Below are 13,327 nucleotides of genomic sequence, written 5' to 3'. Positions count from 1 at the left end.
ACATTGTCGATTCTCTGACCTGAGTCACAGCAGCAAACTGGTCATTGTTACTAAAAATGAAGAGCAAAAGCAGACTAACATAACCAGGCCTGTTCGGGTTTGACCCTTTTATTGCTGTTTTCTGAGATTCATGAAATTCAGCAGATGCCAGCATTGACAATTTTGTTAACTCATAGTCCCCACTCCCACTGCTCAGCCCATGACACATGCATGAGATCACAGGTCGGGTGAGGGAGGGGCGCCAACGATGCTTCCCGCCTGGGGTGCAATCTGTTGTAAGACCGGCCCTGGTAGTCCTACCTTTGTTGATGGGCATCCCGGTCTTTTTAGTTTTAAAATCTGGTCACCTTAAACGTGCACATTGCCTTTCTATTTACGTAATGTGGTAGCCATCTTAGAATATCCATGAGTATGGTGTACCTCATCAAAGTAATTACACTCTTAAAATCAAACTTCAAAGATGGGTTCGATGTAATATTTGAAATCCTTACCTTTTTGCTTCCATACAATAAATAAGAAAACTAGAAGTTATATATTTCATACCTTTTCAGCCGCTATTTTACAAAGTAGTTTCACTTTAGTACACCACTGGTCTTACCTTGTTTGGACATAATAACAGTTTCTTGTCCCTTTTCTCTGTTTATTGACAGGCCAAAGCCGTGGGAATTGACGTGCAGCCGTGGTTGTCAGTGGTAGACGCTCTAGCAGCTTTCCCTTTCCGAACTCGCTGGTAAACACCTGTGTTGTGACGGCAGCATCCGGGAACGAAAGAAGATAAAATGGCGGAAGCAGAGTGAGTGTACCTTGTTGGGCAATTGTCAAGCTGTTGGGATAGAGGTGGGACCAACGTAATAAGACATTTAGCTTGGGAGAAAGTATGGTTGTGGAATACTTCTACACAGTTATAGTCTTCAGCCAGTGATGGCATATTCGTTGTTCTTAATATAAACATCAGAACCACCTTTACGATGACGTTCTCCATTTACCACCTTTAACACAAAAGGAACTTTGACTTCTCATTATCTGCCTCTGTACCCTAGACACTTCATCTCGCTGATAACATTTTTTCATTTTTTCATTACCTCCACGTTCTCTTCCTCGTGTCAGTATTTACTTGTGCGTTACCAACCTCCATCTCAGGAATCCATTAAATTTTTTAACTAACACCCATACCTGCCCCACCCCACCAGAGAGCACAATACTCCCCCACAACTTGTTAGTTTTCATTTTCCTGCCTACCTGTCACATACATGACAACCCTCCAGATTTTTCTATTAAAATAGTATTCTTTTTTACTGTCTCCTGCTTAAAATAATTATTACCCAATGCAATCCTATGGAAAAATTACATTTCTCACGATTTCACTCGTGAAATCTCCCACTCGGGCTCCCCAATGTTGGCATGTTTGCTGTCAGGATCCTTGGTGGGTGGTTGGGCCACCTGTTTCTCCGTTCTTTCCTCTTCCTGTAGGTGGTGGAGAGGGGCAACTGGATGTTCCCCTGCACTCCCTGCTGGGCTTGGGGGTGCTGGGTGGGTGGGGGGGGTTGGAATGTTGGTCTCCTGAGCCCCGTTGCTGAGCAAAAGGCCTGGTTGAGCTGGCTCTGTCCTGCAAGCTCTGCTGGGCGGTACTGCGTGGATGGCCTAATTTTTTTAATCTGCCTGGGCATCGGTGACCGGGGACTGGAGGCGGGGCCTTTGGTCCTCGGACGAGATGTAGAATGGAAGGGCTTTGCGCCCGCTTCCGACTGCTGGGCCGCTCCGGTCCTTGTCTCCAACTCTGCTTTCAGTTGCGCTGAGACTGATGCCTGGCCACCTCTGCAGTCTTTTCCATGGTTTCTGTACCTAGCAGAGCCCTTGTGTCTCAGCAAGATCACTCTTGCGGTGTGCATTCATAATGTCGAATTCAATATAGTCGAAAACAAAAATGTCGAAAATATTTAGTTGAAAAAAATAAATGTCAAATAAAAATGTCGAATTTTTCTATATTTTATAAGCAATTAATTATATATGGTAAGTAATACAAACATATAAATAATGCACTAATACAATTGTTATATTTGAAATATGCTTTTTTATTTTAGAAATATTACATTTTATTTAATAATACAATTTCTAATATAATATTTTTTATTTAATATATATATGAAGTAATAGTTTATTTCAATTGTAAACTAAATATATTAATAAATATATATAACATGCATGCTTTTAACTTCAATGTGCATTATACTTTTTGGCCTGTAGATGGTGCTAGAGGATGAGAAACATTCATAGAACTATATATATAATGTTTGTTTTTGTTTTCCTACGCACGTTACGTCCCCTTACGTTAACGTGAGCGCCATTTTTAAAGCCCATTTGTAAACCGTTTTCCTAGCGTTCGCGTCTCCGTTACTTCGTGCTCGTGATTTTATGGATTTTTTTTTTCATGGATTTTTTTTAACCAAGCAGGTTTTTTTCCATTGGATTAAGTGCTTTTTTCATATTTTTTCTTCCTGAACATTGTGGATTTTTTTACTTATGGGTTCGTTTTGCAGTTCCGTATATTTTTCCTTCCTGGATTGTTTTTACTTGGTCTTTTTGCGGATATTTACATGGATCGTTGTTGCAGACTCGGATTTATTGAGCTTCAGGTTGGTGTTTTTGGATGTACTTCTCCCGTGCCACACTGGATCGCAGATTTCCACGAAAAGTAAGTTTTATTTTTTAATTAAGTTAAATTCCACTGTACTTTTATTTAACATTTCAAGTTAAATACAACCGAATTCAAGAATGTGTCTTTATTGTGTTCGTTAAAATCTCGTATTAGTTGTTCCAGTTTATTTTCGTAATCCCTGTATTTTTTACGTTTTGGTTCTTGGTTTGCTAATGAAATTGTTTGGGATATTCTAAATTCCTGGTGATGTTCTTCCATTTGCAAGTCCTTCAGAAAATGACATAAATTAGGATTCTTTGTATTGAAATTTTTGTTTAGTCTACTATGCCATCCCTCTAATCTATTATTGGTGCGTGGTTTACTTTCTAATGTAGCCTGGTAGTAGTTTCACAAGTGTACAGGGTATTTTGGCCTGCGCCGCGTTCCACTTCGAGTTAATTGTCCGATCCAAATGGTTTTAACATAGTCTATTAAATCTGTATTTTCTGCTTCAGGATCTTTGTAGTATTCACTCTCAATTAAATGTTTGTAAAATTCAACATGATTCTCCTGTACAAAAGCTAATGCAGACAGTTTTTTAATGTTGAATTGGTAACAACTGTCCTCTGTATATTTACTGCTTAATTCTAATTTCTGTCATTTTCGCCATATACTTTGCATTAAATGAAAAAAACACCCCTGAACCCTTGTTTCTTTGTACACTGATTGAAAACCCTTAATTTGCGCCATTTCGTAGTCCATGATTATTGTAGTCAGTTTAGAATCAGGTATAGTCTCTTTGATTTTGTCGAACACGATTTTATGTTTCCTCACTTTTTCTTGGCATTAAAATATATACAAGTGGAATGATTTTGTCATTTATTGTCCCATGTACGGTAAAAAACTGGTGAAAAGGTTGCGGACACACTTTAAACATTGCGTCACTTTGCCAATGTTGACTCCTATTTAGATGTTGAAAATTAGCAGCAGTAGAAAATATCAATATTTTTTCGTTGTTTACCTCCAGTGTGGCATGGTGGAAATTATCTCCTTTGGCGGTTATTTTAAAAAACTCCGGGATTGTTATATCATTAAATAGCATTGGCGCCGGTGGTAGATTTTCCTTCTGCTATTTTGTACGGTTTATTGTTCTTTGCATTAATTTCTCTGCTGGTAACTGAGCTGATATATGAGAGGGCAATTTATCACACACACCGGAAAGTACTGATCCACTAGCTTCACCCTGACTGTCCAAGGCTTTTCGTTTTAGTATAGTATAATAATATTGGTCTGATCAGGTTTTTTTGTGTTCATTTTTGCTCTTTACATCCGAAGCCTCAGTAATAACTTGTGCGCTGCATTTACTTTTGGCGTACTCTACGCACCTCCAGTAAGTGCGATCTTTTTTTTCAGACTCTTTATAGAACACGTATCCATTTAAAACTGTTTTCTGCCTTTTTGTGTGGTGATGTATTCCACTTTCTTCTCCATTGTTTATTCTAAAATAAACGAGAAAATAAACTGTTTTACCTTTTCTGTTAGATATAAACGCCTGGTGGTGGTGTAGGGTGAGAGGGGGGGTTGGGGAGGGGAACCCCCCCCCCTATTAAATGGTACTATTGTTGACATTTTACATTCGGTTATAGATATTGTTTTCGATTTATTTTTTTTCAACATTAATTTTTAGAAAAATTGACTTCAGTTATATGTATATATTTTCGACATTTTTGTTTTTCGACATTTATTTTTCGACATTTTTGTTGTTCGACGTTATTTTTTCGACATTATCACTATAAACCCACTCTTGCATCTAAAAAGAAAAAATGAAACGTAAATCTCCTTTTTGTACGATGCGCTAACTCGCGTTTGGATGCTGGAGAGGCTTTCGGTACGTCGTGGGCAGGCCCAGCGCCAGTATGTCTTGCCATGCTTCTTGCTGGAGTGCGTGTGCATGCCTCTGGGCTGCCTGCTTGAGTCTGCTGGTCACATGTTGGCCCAGGTACATGGAGGAGGCAGCCATGCATGAGATGGCCTGATTGAAATTGGCTGCACCTAGTTGTCCTTGCCTCCTTAGTTTATAGGGCTCTGCTTCAGTTCATTTGGCTTCTGGTCCTTTGCTGTGCTGATGCCTGGCGCCCTGCTCTTGGGCCCTGCTGCTTCTGCCTTGCAAGTTCTTGCTGGTGGTTACCTGAAGTATTTTCCACCTGTTGTACCTGGCTGTCATGGCTCCTGGAAAAAGGTGGTGTAAGCTGAAGCATGCAGAGGTAGAGGGCGACCTTTCCCCTGTCTTCCTCTCCAGACAATGACGAGCATTCCTCCTACAAGTGTAAGACGGCGCCTACGCTTTTGGGTAGATTGTTTGTCCACATTTGCTGGAAGCCCCTTTAGGAGGTAGGCTGGTGTGTGGAAGAAGTCCAGCCGCTCCAAGACTGATCTTTTGACGGGGAGTCCTCATCATTGTCCTCTGTGGTCCAGGCTGTTGATGAAGAACCTAAAGTATCTGCTGAATTCTGGCAAACCCTTTGTTCTGGTACCATTGCAAGTCCTGACACCAAATGTTTTGGGGCCACGCTCCACTGGTTCTGCCCAATTTGGAGGGACTTATTTGCCGACCAGTGGGTGGATAGGATTGTTCGATGCGGATACCAGATAGTTTGTTTCACCTCCTCCGTGTTGGGAGCATTGGTGACTCTGCTTTCCAGGAGGGTGGAGTACTCTCTGGCCGTGACCCAGACTGTCCTGGAACTGTTGGAGAAGGGGGCCATCCTGGTGATTCCCAGGAAGGAGATGGCTGTGGGGTTCTACACTGTTATATTTGTGGTGCCCAAACCCATTGGCAAGTTCCGTCTGATCATGGACCTCAAGAGGCTAAACAATTACGTTCAGACTCTACATTTCAAGATGGAGAGTCTGCGGAGGATCATCCCATTAATTGAGAATTTGGACTTCTTGGCTTCCTTGGATCTCCGGGATCTCTACTTTCACGTGCCCATTCGGAGGTTGCATCGGAAGTATCTGCAATTTCTCTTCCTGAGCAGGCTTTCCATTTACAGGCCGGTCTCTTTGGCCTGAAGATGGCTCCCTGGGTCTTCTCGAAGGTGTTGGGTCCAGTGGTGGCACTTCTTCATGTGAGGGGGATACAGGTGTTTCCATACCTGGACAACTGGTTGATCAGGTCTTCCTCCAGGGTTGCGGGAGCAAGTGACCATCATCTGTAGTGTGCTGAAATCTCTGGGGTTCCTGATCAATTGGGACCATATTGTTTGGAAACTTCTCCAGATCTGCAGTATATTTGGGCCAGTTTCTGGTCTACACAGGGGCAGGTTCTGCTGCTGATGCACCAGGCAGTCCGCCTGCAGTTTTTGGGGCTTCTGCTGAGCCAGGACTGAGTTACGGCCATGGAAGATCTGCGAGTACAGGGTCACATGGCAGCGTTCGTCTTTGTGGTCCCGTGATTATGTCTCGACATGCGACTGCTGGTGTCTCACCTAAATCGCTCTTGGAGGACGGATTACCAGATGTACGAGTCGCAGATTGCCATTCTCCCGGTTCTAAAGTTTGAGCTACGGTGGTGGATGGATTTGGACAACCTGTTACAGGGTTTTCCATTGGTTCACCCCTTACTGACCATTGTTACTACAGACGACAGTTGCCTCAGGTGGGCGGCAGTGTTTGGGGCCGAGGATGCTCAGTGGGTTGGACGCTGATGCAGGCATCACAATCATCCAAATCGAGGGAGCTGGGGGCGATCTTCCTGACTCTTAATATCTTAAGACGTTTGACTGTGCCATCCAGGGGGTCGACTGTTTCGGTCCAGACGGACAATGCGTCAGCTTTGGTGTATGTCAAACGACAGGGTAGTACGATGTCTCTTCGCCTGGGGTTTCTAGTGTTCCATTTCGGATGTTGAGCGGAGAGCAACCTGCTGTCTTTGAGGGCAGTTTATGTCAGGGGGTGTGGACAACGTCCAGGCTGATGGCCTGAGCAGGATTTTCCTGTCATCTTATTGGATCTTGCACAGTTCAGTGTTTTGTATGATCTTTCGGAAGTCCTGGTCACAAGTGCTGTACCTGTTTGTATCATTCATGGATGCTCAACTACCCCCGTTTTTGCTCCACGTTCATTCTCCATGGGCTTGGGATGTGGATGCCTTGGCACTGGAATGGCTGCATTTCCTCCAATCCGCTGCTTCCCAAAGTGCTGCTGAAGATTCGGGATTCGGGGACAGAGGTGATTCTGGAGGCTCAAGTGTGACTGAGGCGCTCTTGCTACCCTCTTCTTCTCAATCTGGCTGGCTCTGGTAGGGTTCCTGTACTCATGCCTGTTCCCACTCTTGATGGGGCAGGGCACTCCTGCCTCTCAGATTGGGGGTGGGGGGGTTTGAAGTTGAGAGGCAGGGATTTTGCAGATATAGCTTAACTCCACAATTGGCGTTAGCGATTCAGAAGTCCAGGCTTCCTCGATTTTGAAGGTGTAAAAGGCGCATCACAAGGTGGTGCCCTAGAAAGTCGGTGCAACCCCTGGATTGTTCCGTACCTTTGATTTTGCTATTTTTGTAGGATGGATGGGACCTGGGTCTTGCTTTGTCCTCTCTTAGGGCCCATCAAGGCTTGCAGGGAGCCCTGGGTTCTCATTTCTGAGTGTGAGCCATTGGTCTCCTGACTGTTAAAAAGTTTTATCTTCTCTAAACCCATGGGACTTTCCCCTTGTTTTTGCGTGCTTTGCAGGCTCTCCCTTTTGAACCAGTGGAGTCCATTGATATCAAGTTTCTCACATGGAAAATAGTGGCCATAATGAGGCATTGGAGCATTGTCGTGCACAGCTCCGTTCCTGCGAGTTTGCCTAGATTCTCTGTTTCCTAGGTGTGATCTGAGTTTCCTTCCTACAGCCTTTTCGAAGTTCTATCAGGCACAGAATATTGTGCTGCTGACTTTTTTCCCAGTCCTACTTTGCCTGAATAGGAGCTTTGATATATATTGGGCCTGAAAAGGTCTGTCTTGGCCTACCTAGATAGAAAGCATCTTTTCAACGGTCTAATTGTTTTATTTTATTTATAAAGCACTAAAGCCCATGGGCATCAGAGCACTGTAACATGGAATGACAAAGACAAACGGTGACAAAAGTCAGTCCAACAATGCCAGCATATCAAGGAATGGAATCACAGAGTTTAGTTTAAGTAGGTAAAAGATTGCTGTTACTGCAACTCGGGGAATTTGTTGTGGTGTTTTGAAATGAAGTTGGTGGGGTATTGCAACTGCACACTATTTGATCTATGTTTTTGTGTTCCTGAAATCATTTTTTACTGCTGTCTTTGGTATGCCTCGCAGGTAAGTACTGGGACATGGAAGAGGGATGTGGAGCTAATGAACCAGTTACTAATGACCCGGTTACTTACTGGTAATCTTCATGATGTGTTAGGAGGTATTAAAACCAACATGTTGTAGGGGTGGGGGAGTATTGTACTCTCTGAATGGGTCGGGCAGGTATAGGTGTTGGTTAAAAGATGGAATGGATTCCTGAGATAGAGGTTGGGAACCTCACAAGTGAGTACTGTGATGAGGAAGAATAGGAATAGGAGGCGTGAAGATTACTGGTAAGTAACCAGGTCATTATTTTCACAGACCCTCAGTGTTGCAAGTGACCCAATGATGACCTGTCTTCCCCTGTTGTGCATGCATTCAAGGTCTCTGCTCCAACCATATACTCCATGATTAAATACATCCTCCCCAGTGATAACGGGACACTTATTGGTCGCACCTGCTGAGTGACATAAAGTTTCTTTTCTGTAACACCTGTATCTCCCTGCTAATAAGGAACAGTCTTGGCCATCCATACAGTACATACAGTAATGACTGGATTACTTACCAGCAGTCTTCAATACTCCTGGCCTGACTGATTCTCGTCCCAGTACTTACATTTGAGCGGCTCTGCCCTACCCATGACACTTCAGTAAAATCCAAAAGCAAAGGCATGGGCACCTTCTCCCACAGGGCGTGAGAGGAGGGACGTCTGTACTTGGACGAGGAATAGTAGCACTGGGAGTGATGAAGATTACTATAAGTAATCTGGGCATTTCCTCCATGTCCCTCTTCCTCGTCCCAGTACCTATCTTTGAGCTATAACAAAGCGAAAACATGGTAAAGGAGCCCATGTCAAATAATCACACCCGCACCAAGATCAATGCTCCACAGCCCAATCACCCATTGTATTGGGTACAACAAGGAAGAAAGGGGAGACCAATGACACACAAAAAAAATTCAAACAGAACTCTATGAGAAATGGAACAAAGCACTCCCACACTGAACGCCGTAGATCTGGTTCCATCAACGTTCATTTGATAGTGCCTAATAAAAGTGTTGGGGGTGGCCCAGGTCACAGCTCTGCAGATGTCCAACAGAGATACCACTCATATATTAGCCCAGGAGGCGGCCACCCCTCTCCTGGACCAACCTGATATCCGGCCACTAGGACTTTTTTCTGAGTCTTCATATGCCATAAGAATCAGAGATTGTATCCACCTTCTGATGGTGGCTGTGGAGACTTTATTGCCACCTACCCTCAGCCCCCCCATCTCTCGGTACAAACGGTTCCAGGCAGATTATCAGTCTTTCTAATGGACTTTGATGGTCAAGATATTTTAACACTGTATGTCTGACATCATGGAAATGGCAGGCTATTTCTTCTGGTGTGCAAGAGTGTTGAAAGATGGCTGGGGCTACAATATCCTGGGAATAGTGGAATCAGGAGGGGACCCTCGGAACAAATTAGAACTTCTTTCCAGACTATTAGAAAGGGATGCCTACACAGGAGGTCTCCGATTTCACCCAACAGCCTGGCTGAACTGATGGCCACTAAAAAGGTTGTTTTTAGGGTGTGCCTATACAAGTCAGTACTTTCCTTAAACTCAAGGGGGGGTGGGGTTGTAACATGGTCGGGACCAGAGGCAGAACCCAGGAAAGGTCACCTTCCGGTTCCACTGGTGTAGACAATAATATACTCTTCAGAAGCTTGTTGCCCAAAACCTCTCCCCCTGAAAGACTTTGGCCAGTCCATGGTCAGGGCATCCATCCCCCAAGCTCCCATCTTTGGGAACCTGGACCAGAATCTGGAGAGTTTGGCATTCCAAGGAGGTCAATCCAGGACACCTCGAACGTCCTGCAAATTTACTGTACACTGACACAAAGAGGGTTATTTCCCCTGAAACAGTGAACACACTGCTGAGCCTGTCTGCGGTCACATTGTCTAGTTCCCTGATATCGATGGCCTGGAGGTAAAGACGCATGGGATTCTGCCCAGCTGCTTATGGACAAAGCCAGGTCCTCTACATCCCGACACCCCATTCCCTCTTGATGATTTACATAGGATAGGGAAGAGCAACTGTTGGTCCTCACAAAAACCTCCTTCCCTTGAATTGTCCTCCTAAAGAACAGGAATGGTCTCTTGTTGGCGACCAGTTTCTTAAAATTCGAGGAGCGACTGCGCTCCTCCCTAGTCCACATTCTCTGATGTCATAGATCCAGCAGAGCGGCCCCTAGCATCTTTAGTAAGTATGAACGCAGTCACCAGGGACATATCCACTCCCCTCCAGAGGTCAGAACATGAAGTCCACTACTGAAGAGACTTTCCCAGGGAATCCATGATGGGGATCATGGTGTCATTGCTCTGGGATCCCGTGTTGCAGTGCGACAGGACGTGTTGTATTAATGGCCTCAAATGTAGTCTTGCACAAGGTACCACAAACGCACACAAGCCCATGTGGCCCTGAAGAGTCAACAGGTTCCTGGCAGTTGCCCAATTCCTCCACAAGATGCTATACAAGATGCTATACAACAGGTTCTGGGGCCTTTAGGTGCTGTCCTTCGGTAGCCATACCTTCCCTTCCCTTCTGGAAAATTGAGCCCCCGATGAACTGCAATGTCTGGGATGGTGTCAACTAGGACATTGGTAGGTTTATCAGACAACCTCATCTGGTCAGAGCCTAACAAACCGTCAGAAGGTGGATCAGCACCATGCACCTGGCACTGGCTCTGACCAACCAATTGTCTAGGTAAAGGCAAACTTGTATGCTTTCCTGATTTAGGGAGGCCACTAGGGGGGCTAACAATTTCATAAATACCCTCAGAGCTGACTTAAGGCCAAAGGGGAGTATTCAGAACTATTAATGGTCATTGCCCACCAAGCCACTGCTACCGCGCCAAGATACCTCAGCGTGATTGTCACGCTATAATCAAGATCCTGTAACATAACATAACCCCCCCACAAACCTCAGGAACCATTGATGGTGTTTGAAGATGGGGACATGGCAGCATGTGTCCTGTAAGTGTATTGAGACCAGCCAATCTCACCACAGGTTCCCGGTATGATCTACAATGTTTCCATCTTGAACCTTCTTGTCGGTATGAAGATGTTCAGCCTTTTAAAATCTATAATGAGTCTGAAACACCCCTTCCCCCACCCCGACTGGCTTGGAGACCAGAAAGATTCTGGAGTGGAATCCTTCTCCTTTTGACGAGTCCCCTCTTCATTTGTAGTTCCCGGATGGCCATGAACATTGCCTTTCATTTGAGGAGTCCCCTTGGTAATTCTGTCCTTTTGATACCAGTCTCCGGAGGGGGGGACACGTTCCAGTCTTTACCCCAGACGAATAGTGTTCCGTGCCAAAGCGTTTGAGGCCGATCCGTCCCATATCTCCAAAAAGCTCAAAAGGTTTCCTCCCGCCGGTATGGAGTAATTGTCACGGTTTCACCATTTTAGGAGGAGACCTGGGATTTCTGAATGGTCCATTGAATCCTGTTTTCTTTTTATTACTCCTACACCTGGAGATGCAGGGTTTTTTGTGAGGTTTGGTACCTCCAGAAGTGCTAGTAGGAGCAGTCTTATTTGTGCGTTTGTTGGCCTTGAACACTTTTGTGCACCGTTGCTTCTAAAGCATCTCTAAACAGTTTCTGTCCTTCAAATGGAAGTTTGAACACTGCCGGTTTCTAAGAGCCTTCTGCCTTTCAGTCCCTGAGGCACACGTCTCCTCTCCCTGCAATAATGGCATCCATGGCCATAGCTGTTCCCTTCACTTCATCGTAGAACAGATCTGACATAGACTCTGTTTGTATATGTATGTCACTTAAAATTGGTGAGCAGTCAGAACCGTCATCCAGGGATTGTTTAAGCTTCTTAAACCCTGCCAGAACCATGTATGCAGTGTATGATCCATGTGTGTTGGACCTCAGGGCCAAATGAGAACTGGCTTACAATCTCTTGAGGGCAGAGTCCACTTGATCTTTTACTGCTGCTTTTTCAGTGGACAAAGATGAACGTCCCACCAGAATCGCAAGGATAACATCAACCTCGACCCTAGTGCGTAGGCTGGATTCTTCCCCCTTGAGAGGGTATAATTTGGACAGAAATCTGGGTATATATAAATGTTACAGGTTTGACCATATCCTCAAGATCTTACTGCTGATGCCTGTGATCATGGGAAGCCCCAATTTGGGGATATATTTGTACTGGCGAATTGTAGGATCCAAGGATATGTGTTACGCTCACCTGGTATCCACGGGGGTGCCACACGATACTGGATGGAGGTCTAAGCGCTATCCTGGACCCCTCTCTGCTTGGTTATGTGCCAGACGTTGGGTAGCGCGTATAACAGGAGAATGGAGGGTTAAGATACTGGTTCTGTGATGGGTGGACTCCCACCTCCCCCTGGTCCAAATCCCCTCCCTTGGGGTTATTGCTCACCTTAGGTTTTTGTGCGTTGCACTCTTTATCCTGCGTCTCTCTGCAGGGGTGCGTGGTTGGTGCCGGTTTTCCGTGGACCTAGTTGCTTCACTGCCCTTATGTCGTGTCCAGACCGGCTGTGACTCCAACTCTGCTTGCTGTCTTGCAGATGAGTTATAATGTCTTTTCTGTCTTTATTCTGTCTCTTTCTTTCCCTCCATTTTCTCTGTCTTCTCAGCGTCTTGCTCCACTATGCTGTTCCCTAACAATGTCTATTTTTGTTTTCACAGGGATGGTTGCGATCTCGGAGTTGCTGCGCCGATGGCGAAGACCACAGTGAGTTATTAATGCGCGGAGCGCTGCGCTGTTTATTGGTGTTAATTGCTAACCTGTTTTCTCTTCTCTTTGTACAGGTTGCGGTGATCTTCCGGAGTGATGAGCGATCGAAGCGCTGCTTCCCCAGGTAAGTGCTTTGTTAATGCTGACCTTGTTCCTTCTCCCTTGCAGGTTGCAGTGAAACCTAGAGATGGGCGAGGTAAGAGAAGCGCAGGGTGCTGCCAGGACTCGCTGCTTGCCCAGGTAAGAATTGTTATTAATGCTGTCCTTGTTTCTTTACCTTTTGTAGGTTGTGGCGAACTCCGGAGATGGGCCAGGTAAGCGAAACGCAGGATGGATTCAAGACCGGTTACTTCACAGGTAAGTGTTCTTACTCGCTAATGCTGTTCTTGTTCTTCCAGGTTATTAATGGAATATGGACGTAGGGGTTCAGGATCGGGCTGCCGGAGAAGCAGATGAGCAGGAGCTGGACAGGGTGAGCGTTACGCTGCAGGAGTGCAGAATAACGCAAAGCGTGTTCTAATGTTTGGGTGTGGTTTAAATAGCCCAAGTAAAGTAGTTCCAGGCCAAGTAGTTCCAGGCCCAGTCACACCCAAAACACTAGACCGCATGGCTTGGTTCTAAAGAACTGAGCTGTGTAAT

The 13,327-nt window shown here is 45.1% G+C and overlaps 1 protein-coding gene across 1 annotated transcript in view; it reads left to right on the top strand.

The window, feature by feature from the left end:
• Positions 1–13,327, top strand: part of SLC9A8 (solute carrier family 9 member A8) — a 1,353,696-nt gene that overhangs the window by 87,396 nt on the left and 1,252,973 nt on the right. Inside the window, exon 2 of the mRNA XM_069651262.1 lies at positions 651–793. Coding sequence (XP_069507363.1) covers positions 780–793 — 14 coding nt within the window. The 5' untranslated portion in view covers positions 651–779. The remainder of the gene's footprint in view (positions 1–650; positions 794–13,327) is intronic.

The sequence above is a fragment of the Ambystoma mexicanum genome, chromosome 3p, assembly GCF_040938575.1.
Source record: "Ambystoma mexicanum isolate Mex_15411 chromosome 3p, UKY_AmexF1_1, whole genome shotgun sequence".
Lineage (NCBI taxonomy): Eukaryota > Metazoa > Chordata > Amphibia > Caudata > Ambystomatidae > Ambystoma > Ambystoma mexicanum.
The sequence above is the reverse complement of the archived record's forward strand: the minus strand, read 5'-3'. Positions and strand labels throughout refer to the sequence as shown.